General features: G+C 47.5%; 1 protein-coding gene across 1 annotated transcript in view; it reads right to left on the reverse strand.

Annotated features, from left to right (window-relative positions):
* Positions 1-14,398: 14,398 nt before the first annotated feature.
* Positions 14,399-18,503, reverse strand: part of LOC135917540 (uncharacterized) — a 680,547-nt gene continuing 676,442 nt past the window's right edge. The window contains exon 7 of the mRNA XM_070535420.1: positions 14,399-14,701. Within this exon, the coding sequence (XP_070391521.1) occupies positions 14,599-14,701 (103 nt within the window). The 3' untranslated portion in view covers positions 14,399-14,598. The remainder of the gene's footprint in view (positions 14,702-18,503) is intronic.

The raw sequence follows: 18,503 nt of genomic DNA on the forward strand, positions 1-18,503 counted from the left end.
GTCATGCATATTGCAACGCACTGAATGTATGGTTTTGAAGTTTCGCAGGAAGGCAACACTAAAAACGAAAAGGTCGCAAAGGTCATAATGGATGAGCAAAACAATTTTCTAACGCAGTATTGCTTATTATGTGCCACTTTCAAAGCACACATTCTCCCGGAGCCTTGTACGCTTCACCAGCGCTGAAGTGAGCTTTTATTTGGGAGGCTGGTTTCTCACTTAATATGCGTTCCAGCGCTTCAGACGACTGACGGCGTTCACAGGCACATTTGTGGTTGTTCAGCGTATATGCTGCAGAGACGGATGCTGGACACTGAATGTCCCAGCCAGCGTTGGCAAGCAACCACTTTGAGAGGACACCATTCTCGGCTCATGGCCTGATACTGCGTACAACTGCAAGGCAGTCAAAGAGCTTTTGAAATTCCTGCGTGACATGAAACTAGACGAGCAGCTATAGTAGGGCCGCTGTCAAATGTGCATAAGCGTTCACTACTTTTGTTCCTCATCATCACCCTCATCACCATTCATCCCAGTACTTTCACAGCCCTTCCCTCTTCTCCAGTACAGAGGAGCAGGCTAGAGCGCATCAACTTAGGTCGACCTCCCTGCCTTTTCTCTAAATAAAGTCTTTCTCTCTCTCTCTCTCCCTCTCTCTTTATCTCTCTCTCTCTGTTCTATCATTGCTTATACAGTGCGCACGCAGAAGTTCCGGTGGAAAATGTTTCGATGTCGTTATACCTGTATACTTTGGGCGACATTGCTAGTAACTAAGACACTCAGAAGGCGAAACGTCTTTAAGCAGTGCTCCAAGTCGCTTGGTATACGACATCTTTTCCTTCCATTTTCTCTCTCTTATTATTTTTTTCTTTCTTTTTTCTGCACTTTGAAAAGGCAAATATTGGGCAAAGCCACCGCCGCCAGTTGCACCGCGCCGTCAGGAGCAAGCTTCCACAACGCATGTCAGGAGCAATGTGACGTCTGCTTCTGTCAGAGCTCAGCAGCGTCTTATGTGTATCTGTCTTGGGAGCTTTTCTTTTTCGGTGCCCGGTACCATAGGGTCGCTTTATGTCCAAAGGTACGCAATAAAGGAAGGCAGCTCCACTAGGAGGAGCTGCAGAGCTCAAAATTTGAAGCGCGCACAAAGCCGCGCACTCCTGACAGAGCGAAGAGAGCGAGGGAGCCAGAGGAAGGCAATTGAAGGAACGCTCCGCTCGATCGTCTTGGTTCGACAGCGTGTCCAATGCAAAGATGACGGCGACGTCAGTGCTCCGACATCTTTTCCACTCTCGTCCTCGCCCTCTTGAGAGCGCCAGCGAACGCCTCTGTTGGGAACGCGGGCTTCCCTGTTTGTTTCCTTACGTTCTCGAGTATTTCGTGCGCCGGAGTGCCGTGCACGTTAAGTACAAGTTGCTCGGAGAGGTTTTCTGGAATGGCAAATAACGATCCGATAAGCTCGCGTCGTGCCGCGAAAGGCGCCTCCGCGGATGAAGGGCGAGCTGAGCGCGGGCGCGCCAACGCGCGTATGACGGGCAGCGCAATAAAGGCGAGCCAACGAGCCTGACAAGACGGCTTGCGATGACAGCCGAACGTATACACGCGTGGCCTGGAAGCGGCGCCGCAGCCGCCGCTTTGTGTGTCGAAAGGTGCTCGGCGGCAGACGCGCTTTGAGCCACGCGCGGTTACGCGTGCGTCTGTCTGCGAAACAGGCAAAGATGGAAGGAGTTTGCCCTGCGGTAGTACGTGGCGTGCGTGTGTGTGGGGCGTCCGCATGAGGCGCTCGTCAGATCGGCAGGCTTTTCACTGCCGCCTTGATCTTCGTTTTATTTTTTCTTCCTCTGGTAGCGACGCCCGTGATTTCGAGATTCACGTGACGTGGCCAACCTCCCATTTTCGCTTCGTTTCGCTTCTCGCGCACAAGCAGCCTTCGCTCGCCCCGATGCTGTCACGGCGCGACGGGTGCCGCTTGAGCGCATGGCGGCGTCATGCGGGCGAGACAGCGTCGCCTTTCCTTCGGAGAGATTGCCCCCTTGCTCGGCCCGCTTGCCGCAATGAAGCGGTGTCCAAGGCGTATTGCTGCTGGTGCCAGGGTTGACAGTTCAGGTCTGGTCCGCCACGGGGCGCTCATTATGGTACCCCGGGTCCCTTGTGTAGAGCACAACCTCATGGAATGCGCTAAGTATGACCAGCAGCGAGGGGCACTTGGTAGTCGCCTTGACGTCTAAGAATGACGTCCTTTATCTGTGAAGGGCGTGACGTTTTTCATGTCCGAACAAATGTAAGCCAAGTTGCGATATCCCTCCCCAATGACAGTGACCTAAATTATTCCCCGTGAGAAGACCAACGAAAATGGTGTGGCTTTCTATTCGTATCCCATTCTATCAAATTTGTATGACATGAATTTTCTGTGAGAGGACGTACTAAAGAAAACTTACTGCTTCGTTTATTTTCAGATGAGACATCGACTACGTTTCTTCGTTTATTACCTTGCGAAATATTACTAAAATTAAGGAACAACCGCAGCTAATTGCGCATTCTTATTTTTTTTCAGTAAAAAAGAAAAGGAAACGTCGTCTGAATATGACGGTTATTATCTCTAAAACACACACACACACACACACACTCACACACAAACACACACACACACACACACACACGCACGCACGCACGCACACACACACACGCACGCAAACACACACACACACACACACACACACACACACACACACACACACACACACACACACACACACACACACACACACAACAAAATGCGCCTAACCCTTAAGCAAGGTGAGAGGTATTCGACTCTTGTGAGTGGTCTACGGCATTTATAGTTGAGAATATACCCATACTATGTTGGCCTTCAGGAAAAGAGGCAGCAGAACCATATTAAAAGAACAAGATGAAGAATAAAGAAATGACAAACGAAAGGAAGACATTTCTTTCTTTCGTTACTGTCTGCTGTAGCGATGAGAGAGCTCAACATTCGGATTCGTTCTTTACCTCTGGTTTCAACTGAATGTACGCATCACCCTGCATGCATAATTCAGATTCCTTGTGCACTGTACATCTTACCTTTGCGTTGATTTTGGCACCAGACTCCTCATTTGTACTGTGAGCATCATTAAGTGCTAGCCAATCAGGCATTCTTAGCACTACATACGTACGTACCTCCTCCAACCACGTCCCGCCTCACCCCACTCTCTTCCCGTAGTTCCCGTCGCAAGCACTAAAAAAGAAACTAAGCAACAAATACACATTCTCGTGTCACTTCTTCATCAAGTATTTTACGGCGGAGTCGTGCTCGTACACCTTTGCAGGAGCAAATCAACTTTGCACTGATTAGCTTTTGGCACCTAACGAATCAAGAGAGAAATTCAGTCCTCGAGATGTTGCTGAAAAAGAAAGGAACAAAAGATTACAAGATCAACGCGTAAAATAGTGACCCGAACACGTATGTTGCTACTTACGAGCTAAAAACTGTAGTTCGTAACGAGATAAAGATGAAAGAAAAAAAAAGACGCAAGTTTTGCAGTTTGACAGTGAGCCCGGGAACCGAGTGAGAGCAAAGATGAGCATGCAAATAGTATTAGATGGCCACACTTAGGTGCTTCATTTAGAATTCAGCCAGCGGGCGCGCCAGCTTGAGATAGGTGGTAATTTCATTAGTACGGCAAATATTGAACAGCTGGTCGAGCTACCTCTGCCAGAACAGAGCAAATGTGCGGCGGAAAAACAAAAAAGAATCTGCTGGACCAGACTACTCGAGTTGCTTTTCTTCCTTTTTGTCCCACGGTTTCTTTTCCCTACACGGTTCGATATAGCTTGAAACACTTCGGTGTTGGGCAAGCTTTTCCTAAAGAAACGTAACCGTCAGCAGTATAATTCGATGAAACAAAGGTATGCCTATACGACTTGTAACCATGGAGGTAGTACGTAAAAGGCAGAAAAGTGAAAGGATGAGGCATGCAGATGCTTTGCTCTTGTAATGTGCGCATATTACAAGCTTTCGCGAGGTCTCTAGCAAGTGCGAGGCGCACAGTACAGAGCTGAAGCCCAGCTTTTAGCCGGGCCCTGTGACGGGGTCTCGGGACACATTTCATGTACACCTGGTCCCACGACACCCAAGAGTGTGACAACACTCCCCGTCAGCATGCGAGTTTGGGGATCGCTAAATGTTCGGAGTTTTACAGGGTCCGCGGTTACGCAGAGCCGGAGCCTGTGGTGATCATAGCACAGGCGCGTATTGAGATTTTAGCAAGAGCTCTTCAAATGTGCTGTATCTTTTGCATATGATGGTTATATTTCATAGGTCGAGAACATCCTGCATTACATTATATTACACTAAGTCTACCTATATCGTATTTAAGAAATTTCGTATTCGTTCATTTAACAGCTTTTCTTCTAGTACAGCACAGTGTTGGTAGATACGTAGCTTCAACAAGCATAAGGAAAGGTGATGCCTAAAATTTTTGAACTATAGTTGATAAATTTTGCAAGATTGGCGCAAATAAAACTGAGGGTATCTTTAAATTGATTGTTTCAAGATGTCTTTTTTTAGCTTTTCGGACAATTCTTTCGCTTTGAACTCTTTCGCCCTTCTTCAGACGAAAATAGAAAGAGAGGTGTTAGCTTGGAATCGCCGAAAGAGAAGGCAGGACCAGTGTGGTCCTTATGCTGCATGCGCTAGGATTTTCCGAAGTACCATCTTCTGACCGATACCACGGAAGGTTAGCTACTCACTATGGCGGGCACCGAATCTAGGTGAGCAGCTATAGGGGCTGACATGTGATCGTTGCTTTCGGAGGTGTTGAGATGAACACGAGAGTGAGTCAGCGCCGAAATTTTTGCTAATAGCTTCCATCGTCACCGCAGAAAGAAAGATCATATCAGCATATTAGTATTATGCACTGTTTGCGGCAATATATTCTTTTTTTTTAACAATATGGCTTTGAGAGTTGATACCATGGCAATGTTGAACACGCACGGGTTACGCGAAGGGTAGGGGTGGGGGCGATAACAGGACGAGCACTGGAAATTTCGAAGAGGGCCAGTGGACGCTGTACACTCACTCTTAAGAGGTTTTCACGGAGGAAAAGGGGAGAGAAGCGGTGGGGCCTGCCTAATGTCCCGGTTGCACGCATGTGCGAGCTCTTACAAGCACACCTGTCGCAAAGGAAGCAGTGACGTTTGAAATAGGCACTGGCTGACGGCGGTCGCGTGACGCGTCTAAAAGACGTACGGGTGGCTTTGGCTCGGAGGACTTCCGCGAAGCAACATGCACCGGATGCGCCCATCACCTGGGCATGGTTACGCCAAACCGCGGAGATACCAAGGCGCCCATAATTGCCGAGTTCTGACGTATTTGCGTGCTCTTCCTGCGCAGTTACGTGGCTATCTTGTTTTATACTGTACCCTGCATGTGAAAAGCACCGTAAGTAAATCATTGTAGCCCCTACAGAATTCAAGCGGAAATCGTAGAGTCGAAAGAGCGGCCTTTTAGTACGCACGTGTGTAAGCAAACGACACGTGATACTTTTAAAGCTGAACGGCTTCGAGTATATGTTGTGGTGACATACCAATGATTTAAATAATCGCAGTGGAACACAGCAGGGCTGCTCACTGTATATACTACATAGCTCAAATCGCGTTGAAAGACACTGAGTTTTCACCGTGCTGCACACAACTAGGATAATTTGTTTTGGCTAAGTTACCGCTGACAGGTAGCTCACTTTAGGAGATGCGGGTCTTGTAGCGCATAGAAGGATGCGGCGGCGTAGGATGATGTATAGAAGTCGTACGCCGCCGTGCTAGCGTGGCTCTCGCATTGCGCGGCCCAAAGAGACGCAAAAGAAGAGCGGCGCCACTCGGCGACGGGTGGCAGCAATCAAGACTTCTCCTTCGTGGAGGGTCCCGGAGCGGATACGGCCTTGATGGATCACTAATTGTTATCGTTCTGAAGTCAACTGTCCTCGGCGCTGTCCAGAAAGATGCACGCAGCCGAATGTCGGCGGAGCGCCCCGCTGAGTGCCGCCGCTCGCGCGAGTAGGCACTCCATTTCCCCGTGGCAAGCGGGCGTGCATGCCATCCCCGAAGAATGGTCGTCCGTTCTCATGCGAGCACGCAGGTGGAAATCGCTGCACTGTACGCGCCCAGAATCCCCATTTCGGTGCGTGCAGCGGCAGTCACGTCCTATATCCATTCAGGAGGAGCACAACACCTATCGCTGCGTAACACGGCATCTCCATGCCTCGCGTGTATGTTTCCGGCTAATACCAAGACGCGGAATAATTCCTCTTAAAAGCAGAACGTTGCACCTTGAGCACATATGTGATTCCGAATTAACGTGAGGCTGTGGGTTAAATCTGCGTAGCGGTGGAAACTAGGGCAGAACAAGCTGTTAAAACAGCCGTGCTTGTCTGTTTCGAGAAGTCTGCTTTCTCCTTGACAAAGGCAAGCCTTATTGCCGGAACCACGGCACGTCACTGCGAGTACTTTTCCATTGTTCTTCCCTAGTTTTCTCCTTAGACCGAGGGAAAGCTAACTGATAAAATGGCAGAGAGGTCGTAGTGAGGTCCGTTCCTGTAGCCATATACACAGCACTTCGCGAATGGACAGAACGGAAGAAAGAGGAACAGGAAAAGTGGCGACAGGGACAGATGAAAGAGACCCAGCACGAGAACCTGACCAGAGGGCCTATTCAAGGCCTGTAGTTGCAAACCATCTTCGTTAAGAAACGAAGTAAGAACTGGGGACTTGAAAACTATATATGTTTACAGTGCCTTTGACGGCAAGTATACTGTAGATATATCTGGGGAAGGTTATAAACTTCTAAATCAGCCTTATTGAAAACAAACAAAAAAAGTTTTTCTATGGGAGAAATCAGGTGTGCTCACCAATGTCGATAGCCAGGGTGCCGGTCAACCACGGGATGTCCTCGCGCAAGAACATCTTTGTGAGCCTGAGCTCATGTTCTCCTCTGGTTCTATTCTTTGGCTATTCCCAGGTCCCTGTCTGGTGGACACAGGCTCTAAGTCTTCAACATTGTTATAGGTCTACTTGAAGAAATGCATATCCATCTTCATATTTATATGCAAGCACTTCATAAGCAACGATTAATATTGGTGGGAAAGAAGCCGTAAGAATTTCCACCTTTCCCAAATGCCCAAGAAAATCTGGGCGTCTGAATGGGAAAATACTTTATGTCTTCTCTAATCTTCTGTCTCGGTGATGAAGCGTTAATCCACATAGTATATGTAGAAATTATTACAGCTCATTAGAAAGGCCCGTATCACGGGCTGGCCTGAGATATGTTAAATGAAAAACTCAGTGCCCTTCCACTTTGTAAATAAGGATCACCAGCGAAGCTGTGTATGTAGGCCCCTTAATGGCGAACTGCATCTCCACCGCGGGTCGGCCCGTCGTTGCACTATCTTCGGTATCGGCCCACGTACGGGAAGTACTTAACGCTTGCGTCACCTCCACCGTGGGTCGGCCCGGCATGACACTATCTTCGGGATTGTTTTCTACACGCGGACATGATAGTGGGGAAAGTAGCCCTTAACAGACTCGCTGTGAGAAAAGAAAAGAAGAGAGAGAAAATTATTTCACACTTATCACATCCTCGAAATGTACTTTTCAGGGTATTTAAGAATACGTACTAAGGTATTGTTAAGAAAGTTAGTTCTCGTGTGGTGCTCTAGTGAAATCCTACATCTTTATGTGTTTTCGTGCGTCGCTTCTTAGAAACAGGTATATTAGTTCGCTGACATTGCTCTATCAGAGGCATCACTCTGAGACACATGAAGAAATCTTCTAAAGGTCGTGACATTCAGAATTCAACATATCGCATGGCTAGTTTAGTTACTTCTGTTGTGGTTTTACGGTTATTTATTGTTAAATGCGGTTACTATTGTTCATGTGTAGGGGTTCCTGGAAGTTTCCGGCACGGGATGAACAAACAATGGAGAAACCTGCAATTGCAGCGCATCCTCCTCGCCCATCCACGAATAGAGAGGCCCACTGATACCGCACCACGAGTACGGACCTTAATTTTGGAGTAGTTAAGACTGTGGAGGCCAGCCGCTGGTAAGTAGGAAGAGGGTGGGGCCAGTTACGGGCGTATCTAGCCTTGAAGGTGTATGCCGACAATCGCGCTTCTTCTTCATTATTAAACGTGAAAAATGATGAATTTGTCCACAGGTAAGCCAGTTATCTTAAGATCATAGGTAGGAAAACAACAGAAAAGAAAAAAAACAAAAATGTGATCATAAAAATGCCATACACTGTCAAAAGTCTCTAACAAAATGTAAAGCACCAACAGAGCTAGTCCGTAGATCAGGGATGGGAGAAAATACACAGAAAAAAATGTTATTGAACTACGAAAATAAAACCAGCATGTACAGGTAACGTGATCGGCGTAGAGGAATCTAAGGTGATAAACTTGTCACAGAGTTAATCGCAGCGTGAGCAGGTCTAAAGATGCCAAGACAGATAAAGACATTATAAGGAGCAGAGGTATAAATGTTACCACCCCCCCAAGTTCACCCGTGCGGAATGAGAATATCTAGTGCATCAAACGATTGGTGACGTTAAGCATAATTTGCTAAATGTCACCACTCGCTGAATAGATTGCTATTTTTAACAAACTCCAGGAGTAGACGGAGCGCCTATTTCCTGAAACCGAGTGTCCATGCTGGGAAGCTCATGACGTCCACAATAGCACGCCAAGCCACCTCATGTTTCATTCCATCAAGAAAGAGTCTTGCTGCTTGTACTCCTCGTCTTCACCAGTTAGTTCTATATTTTTACCTTTTACGGCCACGGTGTCACAATACATGTCACGAAACTAACTGTTCACTGGGCGAACCTGTGCCCAGCAAATCAAGTAGCATTCAGCACAATGATAGCGGCGAGCACACTTTCACAACAGGGAATTGGCTCAATACCTACGCATTGCCCCTCTGTGGTAAAACAAAATAAATTAAAAGGGCACATGACAAAGAGTGCTAGGGAGAGAGAGAGAGAGAGAGAGAGAGAGAGAGAGAGAGAAGGCACAACACAGCGATGATAACATAGAAAGCGTCTAGCTCAGCACCCTGCACTTGACGAGTGGAGGAAGGATGGCATTTCTCCTGAAATCTCGAGTGATGGGTCGAAGTTGGGGTGAGGACCACCTCAGTCTTTTCTGTTTCCCGTGTATTAACGTCACCTAGGAAGCATTTCTGCCCATCTAAATATGCTTGGCCATACGTGCAAATGGTAAAAAAGAAATACCAACCAAGAATATCTATCGCAACATTTCGAAATTATGCTTTCAAAACTTCGCACCCTTTTATCTCTTTATTTTTTCTCTCGCATCCGTACATAATTTAAGGGCAGTATGTTAAAAACTCTGCTGCGTTAGCGCAGTGAAAAGACAGTACACAGTGTTTGGCTGTTCCACAAACACCAGGTTAAAACTTTCGCTTTCATAAAGGTACTTCTGAAGGAATCGGATATTAAGTTATCTCATTGCAACTAATTAGAGACGTCTGTACTCATGTAATGCTGCTGACAAAGAAGCTGCACAACTTTAGCTTCTCACAACCCACTATATTTTATGATGTTTGACTGAAGATATATGGGGCGCTCACAGGTCGGCAAACTGACTCATGAGTCGACTCACTCAGACTGACTCGCGAGTCTGAGTCTGAGTGAGCCCGTCTTGGTGGACTTTTTGTTAGTCTGAGTACGAGTGAGCCCGAAGCAACAAATGCATTTTGCGAGTGAGTCTGAGTGAGTTCACTTTATTTTGCCGACCTATGGGGACGCCTCATATATGCTTCCTTGACGCAGCAATGTCAAAAAAAAGAGAAAAATATATATATTGATGCATATTTTATCTCCGGGCAGTGCCCAGAGCTATTCTTACATGTAGCCCAATGGTACTGGCAAATTGTTTCTTTAAAGGCATTAAGTGTTTGTGTTTTACTTTGTTTGTTGCACTACTGATCTTCAAAGACATGTAAACCTGCTGTTCTTAACTCTTTCCTTACCGGGCATATCAAAATCGATCAATTTGATCAACAGTGTTTCTACACGTTGTTAAACGTTTCTGTCGAAATTCTCTTACTATAGCAACGCTATGCACTATCTGAAATGACGATTGAGCTTCACCTATTGGTCAGATTTCACCATTTTTGGCAGACTGGTGAAACTAACAAAATAAAACTTCGACTGGAAGTATTGTCGAAACAAGCATCCAATGCTCCTAGCACTTCCTCAATAAAACGACGGAAAATTTGTGCTAAATTTGGTGGTCTTGGCAAGATACTTTTTAAAATTAAAGCAGCAGTAAAGACACAAAAGCTTCTCTCGTGCTGTCCAGTTTTCCGATCCGATGTAAAGGCTGCTTTAACGATGTCTCATGCAACATTAGATGGTCACGAGCACGTGTTATTTTGAAAAGTTGCGTTCGAATGACATAAAATGCGACTTTATTTTTCCCATCGTGGCTTGCGTTTATCCATGAGCGCTGCGGCAGCATATGCACAAATTATTACGAGCAATTATTCCCGTCATGTGTGGTTTTCAATCACGCATGAGCACACAGTCAATTTCAAACCGACCTTCAAACAAGGCTTAACTGGTAGCCTAATCTCCTACACTTCGACACCACCTGTGCAAGTGCCCTTATTCATTACTGCACAGGAAGTGAACAAATGAAGCGGAGGCTCAGCGCCAGTTGAACGCGCACTATAGACCAGCTTGATTGACCATAAAACCTGGTCAAAAGCAATAATCAAGTACCATGAGGCTTTTTCATGCCCGCTGATCTGACAACTATTGCTTCACGAGCCTAAAGAACGCAGTAAAGAATAAACCAGGTGTCTGCTGCAATGAGTACGAACAATGCTCCCTGCATAGTTGGAGCTTATGCGTTTCCCCTTGCGAAGCTACTACCTTCCCGCATAGTACGGGCATCATTATGGATAGTATTGACTGCAGCAAATCTGCATAATTTCTGCGTGGTCTCACAAAAGTTGGGAACTAGGAGCCAGGCGTATATTCTGTATAACGATTTTTTGTTACTCTCAGTACTTCACTAAAAATATCAAATCATTACTTTCGTTCATGTTCCTCCAGGTGCTTCTTTGAAGTTTCATTTAAAAATTCTCAAAAGCTGTCGGGGCAATTACACATTTGCATCCATTAAAAACGCCAGTAGTCAAGCTATACATTTATGTAGCGCGGTATACGTTGCGACGACAACGTCTTGTAATAAAACGTGAAAATGTAACAGCACCGGAAATGAGCACACTTCTAGCGGTAACGATAGATTTAACTGGTTTTATTGCACTACAAAAGCTTTTCTGGCATAAGGTCATGCCCACATGCGACTAAAGCGACTAAATACATGTCAGTAAAGACAACGGCCCTCCCGGTGGTACACAGAGGGCTGGGATCTGCCCCTTCTGCCTTCGAAGAAGAGCACAGAGACGTCACAGGGCGTTTGTTTGTAAACATGACAAATGCTTACACTCTAAGAAGAATTCCGGGGAAAACGGGAGTAACTGCGCAGTTCGTCCCAAAAAGGGCGCTTTCGTCCCTCAAGGGAGTAACTGCATGGATGTGCGTGCCGTGTGAAAATTTTGGAGAGTAAGTGTTTAGTCCCTGGTCGGAAAGAGAGGAACGGGAGGACGAACGGCAACAGTTACTCCCCATGCGCTCCGCTGTTTTCGTCCGTGTAGTGCAGTGATGCGGCAAAAACTGTATTGTCTATAAATCGTGAATAGTTCGAAGTTCGTGCACTGTCCATTGAACTACATGCAAAGCGGCACTTTGCCTCTTCGTGAGAAAATTGCGTGAAATTTAAAGTTGGAATGTGAAGAGCCATGCCCTTCGTGCGCACCCCATAAGTGAGTGATAGATATTAAACGCGCAAGTCATTGATAGACTGCCAGATTTTGCTGGTCAATAGTACCTAAGTTCCTTCCGTTCCAAGGAGATTACGAACTTAACTGAAGCGATGTGTAGCTCAAACGGGACACACTAAGCGACAGAGCAATTATCCGTCTCTGTCGTCTTAGGTGCCCCGTTTGAGCTCGTTTACATCGTGTAGTGCCTCAGTTTAAAGCACCCTAAGAATACTCGGGCATATTTCTTTTCGTACTCACTGATGGTTGCAAGTACACTCAACGTTACACTCTCCCCGCACAACATACACAAAATGCCGAGTCGCTTTTACATTGCCGCACCTGCGTTCCGGTGCTTAACCTGTCTCAATTTCCTGGTGTCGTCAAGCAATCTGCCGTGGTGCAGTGGTTAGAGTAGCTAACATGGGAGCGCGAGGACGTGAGTTCGAATCCTGCTTTCGGGCCACTTCATTTTTTTTAAGCTCAGTAATCTTTTTTATTAGCGTATAAATGCCTAATTTCATTAATTCCACCTTTGCGGAGCATCGGAAATAATGACCGTTACTCCTTTGAGGAGCGTCGGAAAAGAGCAACTGTTAGTCCTCGGAGGAGTAACGGCATGGGGAGTAACAGTTCATCCCCTCGCACTTACCCCCTAAAGGGAGGAATGGTTGTGGCAGATCAGTTGCTCCCCTAAAGGAGTAACCTCAATACCCCATTTCCTCCTTTTCTTCTTAGAGTGTACATAGTCGCCGGCTGTGCAGCTGCAGAGGTCAAGATAATGAGCGTCGTATCAGGAGGGGGACAATTGCAAGCCACGACAGGCGACATCTGGTGCATGTGCGTATAAACGCGTCTGCTCGCCTTCGGAATCGTGGCCCCTCCAGTGCTCAGAGGAGCAGCGTCGCCGCAGTACTCGCGTCTATGTCCCGGCTGCTGAAGAGGGCGTCGGACCGAGGTCGGCTGCCATGTACCGGGGGCTATCCAAGCAGGCCCCGGTGGCAGCAGGACAGTGATGGACGAGCGCGAGCACGCCCTTCTCGCTTTCATCGCGCCCGGACCCCACAGGGAGATCGCACGCCGTTGAGGTGCCTCCTTTCGACGCCTGCGTGCTCACTCGCTGTTGCACGTGAGGCGGCTCCGAGGCGGCCGATGCGGCTTACAGCGACCAGCCGGCAAGCAGTGGGTCAGCAGCTGCGCGGCCCCTGTGGTACAGCCACTGCTCGCTCCAGAAACTGATTGCACCCCACTTTCCACGATGCCCTTCATATTCCAGCAGGCGGTGGAAGCCAGGCTCCCCGTTTTACTTTTGATGAAGGAGCGCATGATCATCTGGAATACGTTGTCGAATTAAAATATGGACGCGACTGCTGGTTCTAAACTAAATTGGAGCTTTGTCAAGCAATTCTGGCGAAACTGTAAAGTAGTTGTAAAAAGTGGTTGTAAAAGGGGGAAAAAGTACAATTTTGTTGTGGACAACAATGGCCGGTGCACTTATTACTCCCATATCTAAATAAATTGTCATGGTAGATTATATGTGGGGTAAAACTGCGTGTTTGCTGACGAAAACACGCTGCCTTTGGGAGGACGAAGGCCACAAGCATTACAAGGCATCTCAGGCTTAATTACTCAAAGGCTCTGTTAAAGATGGCTAAACAGCAGATGCTGAAGACGGTTGCGATTCAAGTAAGACATATGTCAAGAAGTAAGACATATAGGTTTACTGAGGCCACAGTGACAGCTTTACTATGAGGCTGACCGTATCTGTAGTGTTCAGAATCGCCTTCGATTGCCTGTAGTATTTTAATATGCGCCAAAGCTCGCCAATCGAACTTCTTTTTTTTTTTTTGCATTCTGCCAGCATCCGAATGTGGCTGCCGCGGCTGGGAATCGTACCCATGACCTCGTGTTCCGCAGCAGAACGCCGTAATGACAGAGAAGTTGTGGCGGCAAGACATTTATGGATAGTTTTTCTTTGACCTTACATTAAAAATAAAGATATATTGAATTACGGGGCTTTACGTGCCAAAACCCCGAACTTATTATGAGGCACGCCGTAGTGGGTGATTCTGTAGTAATTTGTACCACCTGGGGTTCTTTAACGTGCACCTAAATCTAAGTACACGGGTGTTCTCGAATTCCTTCGTCGCCGACATTCGATCCCGCGACCTCATGTGCGACCACAGCGGGTGCTGAGCTTTCGTTAAGCGGAGGGTTATCATTTACTCTGCTTGTGTTGCGTGAAATTGGTACGCGTGACGAGAAATGAGTAGCTTCATGAGTGAACGGACGATATAGATGAATATTGCTACTGAGATGCGGTCCTTACACTCACAGTAGTCAAGGTTCACGCGAAGTGCCGTAGAGTCAACCACTACCGACCCTTCTATTGGGCTTCACCTCTGAACAACCTGTCCCTAATCTATACACCTATTGTGCGCCTACACGCATATATTTGTTATGTGACGTGGGTAACAAGCATTGGGCAGCAGACGTTGAGAGGGGGGAGACAATGTTTAATAAAAACTGCCGGGATTGGCTCAGATTTGAGAAGCTGCTCTCCATATTCGTGACGAATAACAGGGAGGGAGAGAAATGTTTGTTGAGTACCACTCAATAGCAGTGGCTGACCCGGCAACAACAAAGTCTACGACAGGGGTACGTCGCCAATGACGACGAGAACGGCGCGACGACGATAACCTCATGACGGCCTGGCGACGACAGACACGACGACCAACGACGACGCAATTCCAAGATCGTAGGACAGCTCACACGTCGCAAAGCCAGGATTCAACCCTGCGTGGCTACAAACAGTATAAACACTGTGAATAAACGCAGGGTATAAACATGATGATGTTACTTGGATAGGTGCCACAAAATTTAGCCGAAGTAAATGAACAGCTACCACTGGAAAAACAGGCACTCACATGTACGTGTGAGCAAAACTATGCACACGCAGAGAAAGCAGGCCAACAAGCGAACTTCAGCCAATCTTAAGGTCGGGGTTCATGCCTGTGTCCCGCAATAACACTATACCAGAAATTTTGGAGAGCTCGGCACAGAAACAGCGCACCATCATGGTTGAAGTACTTACAACAACGGCCCGTATCATTATGCGTGTTCAAAGTGGATTTTAAAACAATCCTTGTGGTTGCGAAGTGTCTGTAGATGCAAAATACACCATCCAAGTCGCTCCGAATTTTAGTTAACGCCGCAACTGCTGCACGCCTACTGGACATAAAAATTTTACATATTTATTACTTCGTAAAGGTTGCGCTTCTTTTATAGCTATCTGCTGCGCTTGTCGAGAATAGCCTGATCCTGTCCAGCCACACCTTATTTTTGAAGCAGCGCGTGGGCAGTCCTAGCCAAGGCGAAACAAGCACGGGCATCGACAACGTGCCCCTATTGCAGGCAAGATCAAGAAACCGCCTCACCATGCGAACTGAAACCTGCTTCTTCCACTCACTCGGCTCTGTGCGGCCGACTGTGAAACACGGTCGCTATGGCCCGGCGGCGTTAGCCCTACGGCGTTGCGCTGCTGAGCTCGAGGTCACGGGTTATACATGCCGGCGGCCGCATCTTGATGGGGACCAAATGCAAACATTAGACTTAGGTGCACGTTTGCGAAAAAGTGCTCAAATTTACTCCATAGTCTCCCGCTGCGGCGTGCACACCGTAATCATATCGCGATTTGACACATAGAGCCCCAAAAATTATTTAAATAAACTTTAATTTATCGCGTTAAGTGTTTAGGCTAAAAGCTGCAGAGAAAAACGCAGCACATATAGTAAGCCAAGTTTTCTTTCGAGAAAATAAAAAACCGATTTAAACAAATTGAGTGTTTGATAACACAGCTTTCGCTCGTTTATTGTTGCCATGGGATCCACAGAGATAGGGTGGTAGGCCTTGGATGCTGTAGTAGATAACGTGTGAGCAAGTAATCGAGTTGCGAAACAGCAAAGTGAAATACATTCAAGTCATGCGTAGCTGAGGATGAACTACAGTGGTGCTTACTCGCTGGTTGGCGTGGTATTGCCTGTTCCGATAGCGTATGTTTCTTCTGCCTTCCTTCTGGTTCGGCAGTAACACCGCGTGGTAGAAGAAAACAAATCGCACGCGAGAGAAGGGAAACAGAGGGAGAGGAAGGTGGCAATCTGCAGCGGAATGGAAGCAGAAGAAACATTAATCAGAGAGTTCGCCCCAATAACAAAGTGGCACATGGAGCCCGGCAACCGCAAGCCCCGTCGTCGTGTCCTCTCGCGCACTTCCGGAGGTCGCGAGGATCGAGCGCGGTCGAGAGGCAGCATCCCGCGCCCGGCACGTCACATCGTTGCCTGATAAATGATGCCGTCCCCATCGCCCCGCCGCCGCTTGTCGGGTTTGACTGTCGAGCCCTTCGCCGGGGCCGTTAATAAAGATGCTGCAGCGGCAACCGACAGTCGCACTCGCAACCCTCGGATCATCGCAATGAATAGGCGCGACAAAGCCCCCTTTCTCGCGGAGGCGTGGGGAAGAAAAAGATACATTGGCGTCCGCCTGTCGCCTTCCAGAGCCGCTGCGTGATTGCGGCGTGCACGACCGACCGTCATCGTCACCGAACTCGCCATTGCCCCCAGTAGCCCTGGAAATTTTGACTATCGATTATGAATGAGCAGTGCAGAAACTTTTGCAAGGGATGTTCCGTTTTGTAAGATACATGGGAGGCGCAGAGCACAGGAGCGAGAAGTCTGGGGAAGATTCTTAACTCGTCCTCTTGCTCGAGGCCGAGTAAGTGGCCAGAACGCCACGAATCAGGCACATCTGTAAGCTCTTTAGGAATAACTATAGTTTCTCTCTCTGTCCCCTAGAACGCACGCAGCGGCAGCTTGTATGGCAGGTACAAATAGGGAACTGTGAAGAAAAGCAGATTTTTCGATGAAAATAGTAAAAAAAGAAAATAAAGGTAGAATTTACGTATACTTTTCTCGCCCTCTCACTTAGGAGCTGCCTCTTACCCGCGTCTTCGTGTGAAGTCACTGTAGCCATGAGTTTTGAGCGCAGAACGAATAACGAAACATCTTGCCCTGCATTTTCGTCGCGTCATTTACCCATCAGTAACAGCACACGTCAGCCGGTCCATAACAACCCACCTCTGTAGCTCAGTGGCTGTGGTGGTGCTCTGCTGAGCTCTAGATCGCTGATTCTGCAGCGGCAGCCGCCTTCCGATGGGGACGAAATAGAGAAACGCTCGTTAACTTAGATTTAGGTCCACTTTAAAGAACCCCAGATGGTGCAAATACATTTGAAGGCCTTATAATGAGATCGTAGTTCGGTCCCGTAAAACTCACGAACTATTTTCTTTTTCAGCCAGTCTAAAATTGCATGACGAAGCTGGAAGCGTTTTTTGTGGTTCAAAAAGTTGTATTTACTTTGCAGCCATGCGTATAGTGACTGTTGTCAACGGCATTGGCTGGTAAACAAGTCGAAGTCCCAGCTGGCGGGTGAAAGGTGCCTATATAGCTTACAACGTGTGCCTGAATAGTCGCGAATTCATAATCGTCGTGCGATGCGTGCTAGCTACGTGCTCTTCCTGTGATGTGACAGATCTTCGCGGTAAATATAACAGACCACTCGGTGAAAGGGAAGGTGTGAAAACTTGATAATGGGCCGCTTTAATCCAGAAAAAAATTATGGGATTTTACGTGCCAAAACCACTTTCTGATTATGAGGCATGTCGTAGTGGAGGTCTCCCGAAATTTCGACCACCTGGGGTTCTTTAACGTGTACCTAAATCTAAGTACAAGGGTGTTCTCGCATTTCGCCCCCATCGAGATGCGGCCGCCGTGGCCGGGATTCGATCCCCCGACCTGGTGCTCAGCAGCCCAACACCATAGCCACTGAGCAACCACGGTGGGTCTTTAATCCAGACGAACCAACAGGTATGTTTGGGTAAAGGATCTGCGCGTGCCCATCAATCTTCCACATCCTTGTTAAACAGCGGATATTACAGCACTATACACAATACTCCGAAAAAAAAATTCACAGAACAGGACGCTGTGTGCTGTTATTCTTTTCCCGTGTCGTGTGTCATGTTAAAAAATCCGCAGTTTACCATGTTGCACTAACCAGTCCAAGTGAACACGCCATTAAATTCCGCATGCTGCGGTGACACACAAAAATAGCCGAGATTTATTAACATGAAACGTGCCCACCCCTCCATATCTACACGAACAACCATTAGATCAGACTCAGGGGTATGTAGCGTACACGCGTTTGAGCATTGGGAACACAAAAATAGCCTCACGCTCACATTTTCCAGCTTTCCAGGAACAAACGCTCAATACCCTTAGATGAAAGATTAAAAATTCTAGTTGAATTAGCTATCATAGGGCGTGACACGGTGTTGAGCTGTCCGCCCTGCTGGTTGCAGACTGCCTGTATCCTCCACTTCTCGCGCAGGAATTAATGGCGCATGAGTGGTCGTGACGAGCGCATTGGACGCGATAACTGCAGCCTCTCACCGCACGCGGCGCAGTGCTTCGGCGGCCACCGTCATCGGCATGCTCCGAGCGGATGCCTCTGGCGAAGCGCGGTAATGGGAGTGTGTGTGCCAGTGGAGCACCG

Source organism: Dermacentor albipictus, chromosome 1 (assembly GCF_038994185.2).
Source record: "Dermacentor albipictus isolate Rhodes 1998 colony chromosome 1, USDA_Dalb.pri_finalv2, whole genome shotgun sequence".
NCBI classification, from domain to species: Eukaryota; Metazoa; Arthropoda; class Arachnida; order Ixodida; family Ixodidae; genus Dermacentor; species Dermacentor albipictus.